A 15143-nucleotide genomic window follows, 5' to 3' on the forward strand; every position below is an offset into this window, starting at 1 on the left:
AATTACATACATTTCAACTCTAAATTTACATATTAATTTCCGGGAACGAAAATATGATTATCGAGTGTAAGTATAGGTATTTTTTGCGAATAAATTGATAATTCATCTCAAGTATCATATTTTGGTATTTATTATACGTACTCGTCGACATTATTATATTTTTATAGGCAATTATGAAACCTGATCTTCAAACACATGTTTAATACGACACATAGCTATGCTGTGTACAAAGTATTTATCACTTCCATCATCTGTAATGAAGCAGATGTACACAATAAAATTAGTACGATTTAACGTAACAAGGGAAATGGACGTACACTGGAAACTGTACTTACTGCTCGTTTTTCAGAAACTTGCCTCGGTGAGAATAAATCACATTTAGTCTTGTTTTCTAAATAAATTGCCAGTTTACCAAATGTTTTTGTATGGCGTATGTGTAATTACTGCGTCGTTTATCGTTTTTACGAGTAGTTAACTCTGTAGTAAAGTTGTGTTGGAAATTGCCCGTAAACTGTTTTGTAACAATTTAATGATATTGAATTAGTATTGTTCTTTGATAGAAATATTAAATTATAACTAATTCTGAATGAACATAATGATCTTATTATAATATTATAATAGGTACATTAATAGACTGTATGAAGTCGATATGTTTTCTTTTATTCAGGTATATTCAGAGACTACTCTTACATATACATTGAACGATGGAAACCAAATACCTGCTATAGCATTAGGGACAAGCTTAGGCCACCTGGCCAATGTAAGTATTCATTCTTTTTATTCTTCGTAAACAAATCATTTATTTATGAAAGGAAAAAATCGATTGGAAATAATTTAACATAATTGCTTTGTTCGCACCGTTTTTAATCCTCAATTCGAGGTCACAAACAAATTGGAAATCACTGAAAATACAACAGCCGTGGGTGTTTGTATTAATTTATTTTAAGATACACCCAATATTATTTTATAGGAAGGAATGGGAGCTGAGGCAATTCATATAATTTTAATATTTACTTACATCTTATATATAAAATTCTCGTGTCACAATGTTAGTCTGCATACTCCTCCGAAACGGGTGGACCGATTCTCATGAAATTTTCTGTGCATATCGGGTAAGTCTGAGAATCGGCCAACATCTATTTTTCATATGTACCACGGGCGAAGCCGGGGCGGACCGCTAGTATTATATAAATATTTTCTAGCGCTCTTAATGTGGCCTACAAAAAGCAACATATTTAATGTATTTCAAATGTATAAGATTTATTGGAATCTGTTAACATAACTTCTATTATACTGAATTTCCATATTTCAGTAGGTTGCTTGTAAGGCCCAGGTCATGAGAATTTTATTTACCTGAATACGCAGTTTCTAGAGACGATAGTATAATTTATGAATGGAAATGATTTCATGTGATTCATGAATAAAGTTATAAAATAAATAATATCTACTAGGAACCTTTTTCGTGTAGGTACTTTCTAATGAAATCTAATAAATATATGTATGGAACAGTAAATATATTATTTAGTAGAAAATGTTGATATTTAAATGATTCCCACAAAATATTCCTTCTAATATAATTACAGAAAACGAGGAAATTTCCACATTAATTTATGAAAACATTTGAGTTTTATTATTACCATAGTATTATATCATCTGTAGTATTACTGAGAATCATCAAAGTCTAAACTTCAAGGTAACACAGGCTTGTTAAGATATGTTCACCTAATTATTGGAAATGGAATGTACATATATCAGTGTATAATCTATGTAATTTGTGGCGCATGTGTTTACCAGGCAATGTTTGCTCGTTAGCCCTCCTGTCGTAAAGACAAAAAAATATGTGTGTGGATAAGGTTGTAGTACAACGTAGTAGGTAGTTTGTTCTATTATGATCAGTATTAACTAATTAAACTATTTTCAGACGTTAAATAAATATGTTTATCGACTTTATTTCCAGTTCATTATTATTAAAACAAATTAACTCTTAAGTAATAAGAATACGTTATTCTGAAGCTTGTATTTGCGTATTGGATATATGATAATTTATCGATGAAGCTTTTTCAATAGGGTAATAGAAAATTGTTTGATCAAAATAAAGAACAATATGATTAACGAAGACTAATAAGATTCATATTACGATACATTTCCATCGTATACATTTTTTGTATTAATTGGGGTGTGTTACACAAAGCTTACGTTATTTTAAACGAAAAGGTAGGGCTTACAGAGATTTATTTCTATACGTATTGAAAATTATTCGCTACCTTTCAATAAATTTTTATATATAAGACTAGATCCTGAAATAAAAATGTTTGGTTTCCAAATTTCCAATTAAAAACAAAATTTCTTTTGCACATAAAACTTTATACAATAATACCATCACGAATCCTATGATCCTATTGCGTATAATTGAGCGTCATACAAGTTATGTGATACAGGGGACACGAGTGTTGCCTGTGAACCACTCCTTAGCGCGGGCGGTACAATGGGCTCTCGAGGCTGGGTACAGACACATAGACACGGCGACGCTTTACCGTGTGGAGGACGAGGTCGGCCTTGGTGTACGGAATTATGTAGCTAACAGTGGTGATAGACGGGATGTTTATATTACTACAAAGGTAATGTTTATATATTTGTATAAAAAAATAGTTTATTTATTAATTTAAAACATCCTACAACTATTATAAATTCGAGTTTGTGAGGATGGATGGATGGATGATTAAGAATAAAAAATAGGCTACTTTTTAACCTGGAAATCTCACAGGAACGGGAAATCTGCGGGTTTTTCTTTGAAAACGCGAGTGAAGCCGCGGGCGGTAATCTAGTGTTTAGTAAAAATCATGTGTAGGTACATATGTAGGGACGGACGATATTTTTATAAGTACAGTTTCATGAAATGTAACTCTAACGGCGATATCTGCGATGTTTATATTACCTCCAAAACGTAAGTATATTTTCATAAAATTTCAGTCAAGTAGTGATAGACGTTATTCATATATAGAGTTTTATAAATCATTTCTTCAAGCGTAGAGTGAACAGGTACCTTCTAGGGAAGCGCGTTCCATGATCCATCTTAGACCACATCTCAGCTTAACATCAGGTGAGATTGTGGTCAAGCGCTTCCCTATTACCAATAAAAAAAAACAAAAATTAATCGCTTTTTTACGATGAAAACATTGCTCGCTTTGATGTAAGTTAAAAGGTTTATAATTTATATTAAATAGGAATATTATTTTTCCGATAACGTCTCCTTTAAATAAAAAAAAAAATCATTAATAGAAATGTAAAGAACACATCATTTTATCGATGTCCTTGTAGTTATAAAGAGAAGTCATAAATAAATAACGCTACTTAAAGTTCTATGTAACAGTCAAGTATGATTTGTCCACCTGTATATAAATTCCTAGGTAATTTATTAAACTGAAAGTAGCTTACAATGAAGTTGAAATCAATAAATAATGAGTTCGACACGAAAGCAATTGGAATGAGTAATAAGTTTCTTTAAAAGAAAAAGCTAAAAATTAACAAGAGATGTTGCAATTATATGTTTTCCTCATATTATTTTTTCTACATATTTTATTTGATGTTTATTTGAAACAATATTACCATTATAACAAATTATATTCTTTCTTTACATATTTGCATTTCATTGATTTTATTTTTTCCGTGATTTATTTTTTCCGTAGTTATGGAATGATGCTCACGAAAGAGAAGAAGTAATTCCAGCGCTTAAAAAATCATTGCAAGAGTTAAACATGGATTACGTCGACCTCTATCTAATGCACTTTCCCTTCGGGTATAAGGTAATTATACTAATTTTAAATACAATTATTCTTAATTATATTCTACATAATAAATCAAAATATAAAATAAACTCTTTCCTTCTATCACCTATCAACACACTACACATTATGAACGGCAGAATGGTAAAACATATTAAACAAGAATAAGTTTAAAAATTGCGGCGAATATATATCATTATGAACTATACGTCTAAAACCTTTTGAAAAAATAAGCCCTTGTGATCAACAAACAAATTTTTTAACTATAAACTAATTTAATTTTGTCCCTTTGTAAACAGTTTGTGACAGCGAGAAGAACCGATTTTATCAGTAAATTAATTTATGAAATAGTAATTACAACTATCTAAATATACAGGCAATTGGATTTTTGTTGATATAAACGTGTTTTTGATTAATTATTATTACACTATAAAACATTGAAATAGCAAAATATTATTCTGAAACAACAATGAAAGCAAAATTGCGGGTTCTCTATATGTAAAATTTATGAAGCATGGCCGTGTATATTTCATGGCGACTACAAGACTTCTCAACTAGACTAGATAAGGCACTCCACAAAATTGAAATTGTGTCTTATAAATTTCTTAAATTGTTGCAGTATATTTATTTCTACATGGCCGCTTTCTAATACAGAAAGCGTAATTAAAAAGATATAACAGTACAAAAAATTTAAATTGTTGTTTTCTAGATTGAAACGAACGATGTTCAAATTTCAAAATATAAAATTTTCTATATTACCTACTTGATTTTTATAACAAGGTGTTAGCTTACAGCTTTCGCGTGAATTTCAGTAACAAAGAGAACCACGGAGTCTCTATATTTTTGTTGTTCCATATATCTTACTCTTATAGCCCTAATTTTATTTTTTACACATGTGCAGAAAGATGGTAGCATCAGTATGACCGACTATCTAGAAACGTGGAAAGGTCTAGAAGACGCCAAAGAAGCCAATTTGACGAGGTCGATAGGCGTGTCAAATTTCAACCTGTCTCAGATGGAACGTCTGTGGGAAAACAGCAGGATTAAACCAGCGGTTTTACAAACTGAGGTAATATTTCATTGCTCACGCTTCCTATTCTTTCTAACAAGATTGTATATGAGCTGTACAATAGAATAATTTTTTGAATTAGTTGATATCTTTTGAAAATATACTAGAATGCGTTTTATGTAAGTTTATTTATTTATTTATTTATTTATATACAACCATTCCTACCATTACAGTTACCCAATGCGATAAGGAGGTCAAATTTACAATACAATTTATTCATTAATACAAAAAAAATATAACATTAATTAAGATTATAATATACAACCGCTACAATTATGTTTGATACTCTAGTGGCTAGTCAAATATTATAATGATTAATACATATAAAGCTGAATAATACATATTTTTTAACAATGTCAAAAAACATTTTCAATTAAAAGTTAAAAACTAAATTTAATACAGTTAAGTTAAAGTAAGTTAAGGTTATTTATATGTTCAATATCCAAAGTGAAACAATCGAAAGCTTAAAGATAATAATAGTAGTATTAATTATAATTTCCTGTAATTTAGAACAGCATCTAAGGTTCTTCATCTAAGGTAAGGTTAAATCTCTAGGTTCCTCGAAGTATCCTCGCCTCTCTGTGAATTATTTTATCAACTTCAATACCTTACAATGCTAATACATAGTACTTATAAATTTAAATAGATTAATTCTGCAAACAGGGCTATGTATTTATTATTTTCCAGGTAAACCCAAGTATAACAGAAGATAAACTAATAGAATGGTGTCAACAACGTGGCATAGTTGTAATGGCCTTTAGTCCCTTCGGAGCTATTCTTGGACGGAAGAAAAACGCTCCACCACCGCACGCAAACCATCCGACACTTATGAATCTCGCTGAAAAGTATAATAAGACTGTTCCTCAAATATTATTGAGATATTTGGTAAGAAGAACTTATTTATTCTAATAATTAAGATTAAAGTAAAAATTAAAGATTTTAACAGATTTTATATGCGATTTCAAATTCTAAATGTCAATCAATACTCGCGTAAAATCAAACACAATAAAATACTAAGATTAAAGTGGTTTCGAATTACAGTTCGTTAAAGTTATTTGAAGATATATTTAGAATAGTACATTCTAGCCGCTGCCTAACTTTATTTACGCTAGACCCGGCTAAAAAGAAAGCCTACACGTATACTTTTTTATGAAAGATAAATATAATATTAGTTTTGGTGTCTATGTTGCTTCTCCAATTTCAGCTAAATTTGGTCAGTTGTGTTTGTGAACCTATGATTGTGAACCTATTGATTAATAATTATTATATGTATTTGTAATTTTATTTTTATACAATGTTATTGAACATGATTGCATTGAGCCTTATATCCAGTCTGGGTTCGATCCCCAGTAAGTACAGCAAAAATTCCAGAAAGGCTAGTAAAAAGATTAGAAGTACCCCTTCATTTCACTACTTAAACATTTATTTTCAAAAGTAAAGCAAATTGTAACATTGTACACGAATATCTCAAAGTGTTGAAAAAATTATTTTGCTCTTTCCAATTTGAAATCTCGTCTCAACCTCATTTTAAATTCAAGTGCTACGCATTCATACCGGGTTCGAATGAAAAGAAATAAGAAATTTCTAAAAAGTTAAAGAGTTAGGTTTGCATTAAGAAATCACTGAGAAATTCCGGTAATTAAGTACCTATCGTAAAGACTTCGCCGATGGTTAGGTTTTAATGGTGGAGAAATACTTATGATATTCATATTTATATTTAAATCTAAAAATGGTTTAAGGCACTGTCAATGAATGTTTCTATTTAGTAGATTTTAAAATTAATTTAAATGCAAAATTACTTAATATATATTTTTTTTTTTTTTTTTATTTATTATCAGAAACAAAATAGGTTTACAGATATATTAGTGTACAGTTGTGAATTAAAAAACCACTGAGGTTTATAGTAATGTTCGTATACAATAATTTAAGCAAAACAATTTCGGTTTAACTGTAGAATACATAAATTGAGTCTAAAGATTGCACAAAAATAACAGTTTTTTTTTTTTATAGATACTTATAACTATAACATCAACTACAGTTTGTCTAGATAATATTGCTTAAGTTTACGTTTTATGTTTATTTTGGTAATACAATTTCTTAAATTAATATCCAACCCATTCAAGATATCTGGTAACAAGAACGCGGTACGTCGTTGGCCATACATGTTTTTTGAGAATGGTTTAATTAATTTATTAAGAGTAGTGTTCCGTGTATGGTAAGAGTGTGAATTTAATGTTTGATATTTTGTGTTGAAGAAGTATAAGATATATAATATGTATTTTAGTAGTCAGTATTTTAAAGTTTAAATTACACTTCCGCTTAAGAGATAATAATAAAATTTGTATGAGTTGAGTGAATCTAACCAATAAAATTACTGCAAAACAGTTCAGGAAAAAGACGTTAATTTTTTACAAAATAACATTCATATAATATCATCAAGACAAAAAATCAGATTTGGATTAATGTACGTCTACAACTGATCGAATAAAATGAAATGAAGCTTACTGCTTATCAAATAATAATTTATTTCCTCTGAATATGTTCACATTCCACATAACCTCGCTACGGATTTACTGGTACTTTTAGACTGAACATCATATAAAATGAAATATGTGACAATTTATTTTATCGTACCTTTATGAAACGACGTATGTAACAAGAACATTAAAAAATGTAATAATAAATTTGCTTTCAGTTGGATCGTAAACTAGTCCCAATTCCACGATCAACGAATAAAGAACGTATTAAACAAAACATCGACGTAATGGATTTTTCACTCACTTCGGAAGAAGTTGAAGAGCTGTCGAGTTTTAACAATAATTACAGACTCAGGACACTGGCTAAGTGGTATCCGCATCCATATTTTCCGTTCGAAAAAAAGAACCTTACCGTGGCTGAAATAGAGCACATAATCCATGAAAGAAAAGAAGATTAAACGATAAAATTGAAATTTTTGATTTTCACATCCGAATGATTACAATATTGCGGTTAAGAAGAAAGTTTTGATCGGTGATAATTGAATCCGGAATTTCCATTAAAGAACTCACATTTCTCAAACACAAATATGGGAAAGTTTTAACATCTTAAATTATTCCATTTACCTTTTCTGTTAGCGTATTTTTAATGCGATGTTATTCTCAAAATTTGTAATTAAACTTCGAAAATGCCGATGCTTTTTTCCGATATCCCAATAAATAACAGGTGGAGTAATTTCTTCTACTTTGTGTCGTTAAACGTCAACGTCTGAACAATATTCAATTATTGGAAATTTAATTAAGTTACAGCTACGTTTCGAGGGCCAATAAGACAGAATAGTTTTTTATTTGTCCTTTGTAAGAGTGTTTATTAAATTTGTAGCACATTCTTAGCAGTTACATAAGTGGTTTACATTGTTAGCGTCAAATAAAAGGACGCTCGTACGAAACATCTGAAAACGTTATTGAGTTTACGCTGAATAGTTCAATGACGTGCTGAACTTCTGCATTGTATAATGTATTACTAGTTGCTTTGATGTTCTTATGTAATATGAAACTTTGTCTTAAAGATGAGCATCTAATGATGTTATTTTTTTAATGCAAGCAATAAACGTATGTTTCACTCATGACATTTTTTTCGTTTTCTCTGACTACTTATCTTTGTATAAAATACCTACTGATAGAAGATTAAATATTATAACGCATAAAGTTTTCATGTTATCGTTTAAAAATCCTTATCATTTCTCACATTACCTAATTCATAACTTCGTTGTATCAATACCATTAAGGAAATTAATTAAAAAACGTTCGATTAATCGAAATTCAATTTCATATGCTATCGCTAAGGAAAATTTCTAGAAAACGAAACTGTTCGTTTGAAGTAGCGACAGAATGAGTATAAGATAATTAAATACTTACCTCCGTCTTATCTCCGAGAAGCTGACTTAGTCTTTTTAATCTTCTTAGACTATGTACAAACTAATTGAATTCCTTTAACCACGGTTATAAAAGGAGTACCGCTTTCATCTTGGCTTTAAGACTTACGGATCACTTAATTGTTGCGAAAAAAAACAAAGGCTTACCTTAATAGTTGCTTTATGAAAGATAAATACACGACCGTTAGTTTTTCTTTTGCAGATCAACCTTGGATAACATTTTTATAAAGCTACATCATTTCCTTTATCAATACAAAACCTCACTTGTGTTATTGGTGTTTATTTTAAAGACGATGTAGCGCTATATGTATTTGTTAGTTTATTATATTTTATAAAGTCCAAATATACGTAAACAAACTGCACCTGAAATATGATTTAAAGTAGGTATGGCTATTATAAACAGCAACTTCTCAAGGTTTATGTTGTTTATTGTTTTAAATAGTTTCCTATTAATAAACGCATATTTAAGCTGGCTTTATATTCTTGATTCATCCAATGCTGGAAATTCAACACTAGTAAAATAGTGGGAGGTACTCAATACTCAATTTGGAGGTGAATTTTATCTTTTTAATGATAGATAATTTTCGCTTGCCTCGACGGGAATAAATGAGAGAGAATATTAGGGATAATTAACCTCATTACCTTCCTATTATGGCAAGGATTTATAAAAATGGTTAGTAAAACTACCGTAGGTCGTTATTAAAAGCTTAGAGCATACTATTTGACGTTTTAGAGTTATGATGTAAAACTGCAATAAAATGTTGTCTTAAGTATCTGTAAATTATTAAAGCACGATTATTTCACTGAAGATGTAGCAAGAAAACAAAAGACATAAATATACTCGCTACTACTACAAATTATTGACATAACCATATTTTATATTTAAAGGCAACATTTTCTTACAAACAACCGTTTCCTTCGTTACAAGTCCACATTTCTAAATTGCTTTATAATGCCTTGAGCTATCGCTCCGTTTCTTCACTACGGAGCACTAAAAATACAATTCTTTTAAAGTAACATAAGCTCTTCCGAGAATCCTCAATATGATTCTAGTCGATGTCTTCCGAAGCGATCCGATGTTCGTCTTGTGGAATATTAATGAAAGCAAAATCATTTGGATATTAGTATTCTGAAGGGAATCGATCGCATTTTTATTCGTGAGGCGGTGTAAATCCAAGCTGAATTCTTAATGTACATTAATTAGGAGTTTCTTGTTAATGTCTTGTACAGATTGAATGTGATGGTCTGTTTGTTATTCTCAGTTTTGCCTATGAAGTTGAACCTTTATATTACAGTTTGATACTATTTATCGCCTCGTTAGAGACGTATTTCTTTCGAAAATCTACTCTATTAATGTGTATTTATTGCAGAGAAAGTACAAAAAGAAACAAAGTACCTACTCGTGTTTTAGCATAAAAAGGCAATCGGGCAAAACAATCTCGTCAAAATATAATGAAAATTCCACCCCTTCATTACTGGCATAATTTGATGCTTACGCGTGACGTCAATTACTTGGTATTATGTCATAAAGTGACCTACCTATCCACTTATTAGAAGTTTATTATTACCCACCCTAATAATAAGGTTGGATTAGAGTATCATTTAATATTTTACAGTTATGTCATAGATCAGAAAAACTTCTTTTTTATTTCTAGGTAATGAAAACCTGTCTTCAGAAATAACTTAGCATTCATAAATGTTTAAGTAGATATCGTCAAAATCCAACGATTGAGGCAGTTGAGTTAAATGTACGTACGTTCCATTTCAGTTCCTATTAGAAACTGTCACAAAATGCACTATAAAAAGGAAGCGTAGATACTAAAAACTTTTTAAATAAAAGAATAAAGAAAACGGCACATGCATTTACAATCAATATTATCTACACACAAGCAATCATCATGAATGACATAGATTTTATAACAACATACTTGTAGTAGGCAGAAACAAATCTATAGATATAGCAAATCCAAATTATGATTAAATCATTTGCCTACTCACGCTCACACCTCATCTCAACTGCTATAAAAATCATAATTAGATTTGACAGTATGGCTAATTTACTTAGCTGATCCCACATTATATTTCGGGAAAGAATTCAAATTGTGTACGTGTAGTGTGAGCCGAACTAATGTGTTGCCGGCGGCGGCGGTGCCGGTATTAATGTTGGAGCTCAGCAGAACGCTCCTGCGACCGCCTCTAACACTCGCTGTATAAATGATACACCTACTTGTAGCACATAATCTTCTAAACTAAGCTCCTGTGTAAATTATGTGTGCGAGCGGAATTATTTACAGCTACATTCTGTTTGTTATGAGGACTAAGGTAGTATAGTGTTTATAAATAATGAAATTAAATGAAAATAATAGAGTCCCAAGTGTGCTCTACAAATATAAAATTTAAATATTTGTTTTATTGCCCAAATTACATAATTTTAAGAATTAGTGTTACATTACTAACTTATGTAAGTATAAATTTTTATTACTACTTATCTTCAAAACGGACATATAAAAAATAAGTGTAGCTTCAAAAACACTCGAAGAAATATCCTTCGTATATTATTATGCACGGGAAAGTTTATAAGAATGTATGTATGATTTTTACGTTTTCATGCGAAAACCACTAAACAGATTTTAATGCCACTTGGAACTGTATGTAGGTATGTATTATGATTTATTATATCCAATGCCAAGGTCTATCAAGGTAGATTTGATCAATTCACAATTAAAGCAAAAGTTTTAGATTCTTCAGTAAAATTACTTCTAAAGCTTATATTTTTCCATGTAAATAGAAAAAAAATAAAAAGTTTAAAAATGTGCAGTCAAGCTGGTGAAATCTCCGCGTAATTAAGCATTATTTCGCCGAAATGATTAAATTCTTGACCCCTTTAGCGGAAGGTAATTCTAAAAATACAAGAGCGCATAATAAATTCTAACAACACCTAGGCAGGGTATAATATATTTGGCTTAATGACACGGCTTTTGGCTACACTGAATATTCGAATAATAATTTAGAATATGAGATTCACAGATCCGCATTACGTAGTGAGCTCGTAATATGAATGATGAGTTAGCAAAGAGCACGACTAATGAACGCATAGCACTGGCTAGTTTGGTTTTCCACGTCCAAATTCAAATTCAACTAAATATTTTTATACATCCCTCTGATATTTTTAGCAAACATATTTTTATGTATCCAATGTGGAATGGCTTTGCATTTACAAGTCTAGTATTGAGAAATAGCAACATTTCTTAGATTTTAGTACAATTAGCTTTTAGAAAATTAGGCGATCGATTACCACCAAGCCTTTTTGAGCTGCTAATGAAAAAATTGTGATTCCTTTTCATTTAAGTTTTGTCTGTAGCTACGTTAATTAATAATACATACTTTCTATTTAATATTTAAATAAGTATTTCGCAAGGTAACAGAGAAACGAACAATATAGATAAAATATATTTATTATAGATAAAATATAAACAATTCGAACATTTATTCAATTCATTTCTACTACCTAGTTAATACAAATATAATAGCCAAATTTTTGCGATTCGTTTTGAGTACATCATTAGTGAAAGTAAAGTGAAGAAATAAAATAAAATTTCGTCTAGAATAACCTCATACATTTTATTTATTCGCCTATCTGATGTTTGATGTTGCCTATTTTTATATTATATTATTATATCACCTTAATTTGACGGAGATTTTAATTTTATTACATTTTAAATTCTGATGTTCTACAGAAGGAATGTAAATAGATAGGTCTATAACTTTTTTTCATTCTAACAACATAAGAAATGTTTTAAGTTGCTAGGATACAAAAACATACATTAAATCATACCATAATGATCAATATCGAAAAACAATTAAAGAATTATGTATTAACGACGTATAATGAATGCGACCCTCCAAACCAAATAGGTCAACATTGATATTGACATTGTAGGCAAGTACTATTGAATATTTCGTAAACCAAAACGCATAAAGCATTGAAAGGATACACTATTCAAACAGAATAGTTACCTCCTGATATTCTATTTATTTCCCGTCGTCTCATTGTGTGTTCGTCAAGAACCTACTCAAAATTCAGGATGCCCTTTGTTTTCGGTTCATCTTCTATTCAAGATTCGCAAGATACTAGATGTAGTGTTGTGAGTTAGAATATTAACGAGGCTATATTTGGGACGACGTCAAAATTTAAATCAGTACTTGATAATTAGGCTCTATTGTAGAGTGATATTAGATATAAATAGGTATTCGTGAATGTTTCTTCCAATTGTACTCAAATACGGATATATAATTTTGTTTTATTTAAAGGAAAAGTAATATATTTACAATTTCGCTGTACATATTTTGTATTAATTACTTAAACGTGAAATAGGTGTAATATAATATCTTATTATATTTATAAATATTTAAAATAGAGAGCAGAAGAAGAAAATCGTACTTAAGCTATACAATTTGGAAAGAGCTAAAATTCATCAATATTTTTATAAGATTTTCAATAAACAAAACCCGAACTTTACCCTTTCCGATTTTAATAGCTACACTTTTATAAAAAGGATATATAAACAGTTAGTGTAAAACGAAAGCGTATAATATTTAGCGCCAACCTAAATCCCGGACGTCCAATTTCCTTTCTCTTTCCTCAATACTTTCCGACCTCTTTTCAAGCAAAAAACGAAATATTAAACCGCAGAATCTCCATTTCGAGGCTGGCGCGGGAAGTTAGCGGATATAAATAAACTAACAATCCTATATCATGTGTTGGAGCTTAAAATTTAGTAGGTAACATTTCTAAATCCCGCCCTTTGCGTTGGATCACGTTCGGCAAATGTTTGCCAGACGAACACACAGGGACAGCCCGTAATAGAAAGACAACCGATTCCAAGTTTGACTTCCTATTAATTTCATGGAAATTCCTCTAAGTGCTCGATAGTGCCGGATAACGTGAACTAAGAGTGTGGAGCTTGAATAAGTTGTTGAATATGTATAGGTAAGCTTTTAACAGCTTCCTTCTTTATATTGCTTTCTAATAAAAGTACATTTTTTTAAACACTTTAATAATAACTTTCAAAGTATTTCAATGTCGATTTTAACAAATGATTTGTTTAAATGTTGATTTTCATTTTCATTTTTCAAGTTTTTTTGTGTAGCCTTTTTCTCTTATAATACCTACATATTAGGTATGCCTTATACCTCGTATTCTAATCATGATCTATATAAAGAAAATTAGCCTTGAATAATGGATGAATTTTTACTGGCAGCCTTAAAATCGAATTGACAGACATGTATTAACTACCTATTATTTGAACGTATAAAATATATTCGATGCTTGAGCTACTACAAGGAACACTTACTGCAAGAAAAATGGATAAGGTACCTATAGAGTTGAAGGTGCATTAAAACATAAAAACCTGCCTCTCAGGCTGGCCTTAATAATGGCTGTGCCTATTTATAAGCATAACGGCTACGCTTTGGTCTTAAGTAGGCAACATTCAACAGCACTGTAATAAAAAGGCAAGTTACTCTTTAGCCTAGATTCTATATAAAATTCCCGGAGAATATCCTCCTATACCTATCCTGGTAAAGGCTGCTTAATTAAGTCGTGTCATAAAACTTTATGAAATACACTCAACTTCTCACTTACTTTAAGATAACAAAATTAAGTATGAAAAACTTTACGTTTTACGTTAAAGACTTAAAGGTAAAAGTTGAAACGGGTTGCTTCACACTTTTGAACGGTGACCGAAAGACTTTGTGGACTTTAAAAATTAAATAACGAAAGTTTTCAGCTGCTTACCTACTCCTCCCTAGTGTACGATAATGAGGGACAATTTGTGTCACGTGTGCCAAGAGCAGGAGAGCGAGGATTTCATTAGTACTAATTATAGGAAAGTCGATCAAGCAAGCACATGGGACAGGTCAAGGATGTGTTAGTATAATGTCCATTAGTCAAAATCATTTGACAGGTCACACATGGTTCGACTTGGCAGTGTGGATAGGATGTGTTGAAATATTAATAATTATATTTTAGTAATATGTAATTAAATATGTAATTGAAAAGTGCTGTTATATTCTAAAATCTTGGCTCCAAAAATCCCTTTAATTATAATATTTAATCTTCATGTTACGTACTCGTCTGAGAAATCTGACTGAATGTAACGTTTTAACTTTTAAGTTAAGCATAATATAAAGCCTGTAGTCATTACAAATCCTAGAAAATATGAACACAGAAAGAAATAAGAAATGATATAATATTCTCAATAATTTAAATATAAAACATTCAACTGATTTATATCCGGTATCTATAAAAGTCGAAAACATCAAAAACATTGAAATGCTGAAAACTGTCGCATGAATCCTAACAAATATAACATTTTTACAA

The 15143-nt window shown here is 30.3% G+C and overlaps 1 protein-coding gene across 1 annotated transcript; it reads left to right on the forward strand.

Annotated features, from left to right (window-relative positions):
- Positions 1 to 257: 257 nt before the first annotated feature.
- LOC149486500 (aldo-keto reductase AKR2E4-like) lies at positions 258 to 8534 on the forward strand. Its single transcript, XM_089698136.1, has 7 exons — positions 258 to 361; positions 668 to 760; positions 2439 to 2618; positions 3687 to 3803; positions 4684 to 4851; positions 5539 to 5736; positions 7547 to 8534. The coding sequence occupies exons 1-7, from the start codon at positions 266 to 268 to the stop codon at positions 7784 to 7786; spliced, it is 1092 nt and encodes a 363-aa protein (XP_089554262.1). The 5' UTR covers positions 258 to 265; the 3' UTR covers positions 7787 to 8534.
- The last annotated feature ends 6609 nt before the right edge of the window (positions 8535 to 15143 follow it).

This window comes from Colias philodice, chromosome 8, assembly GCF_061535455.1.
Source record: "Colias philodice isolate Cphi_HAF_F1 chromosome 8, ilColPhil1 Martin Lab GWU primary, whole genome shotgun sequence".
Taxonomy (NCBI): Eukaryota; Metazoa; Arthropoda; class Insecta; order Lepidoptera; family Pieridae; genus Colias; species Colias philodice.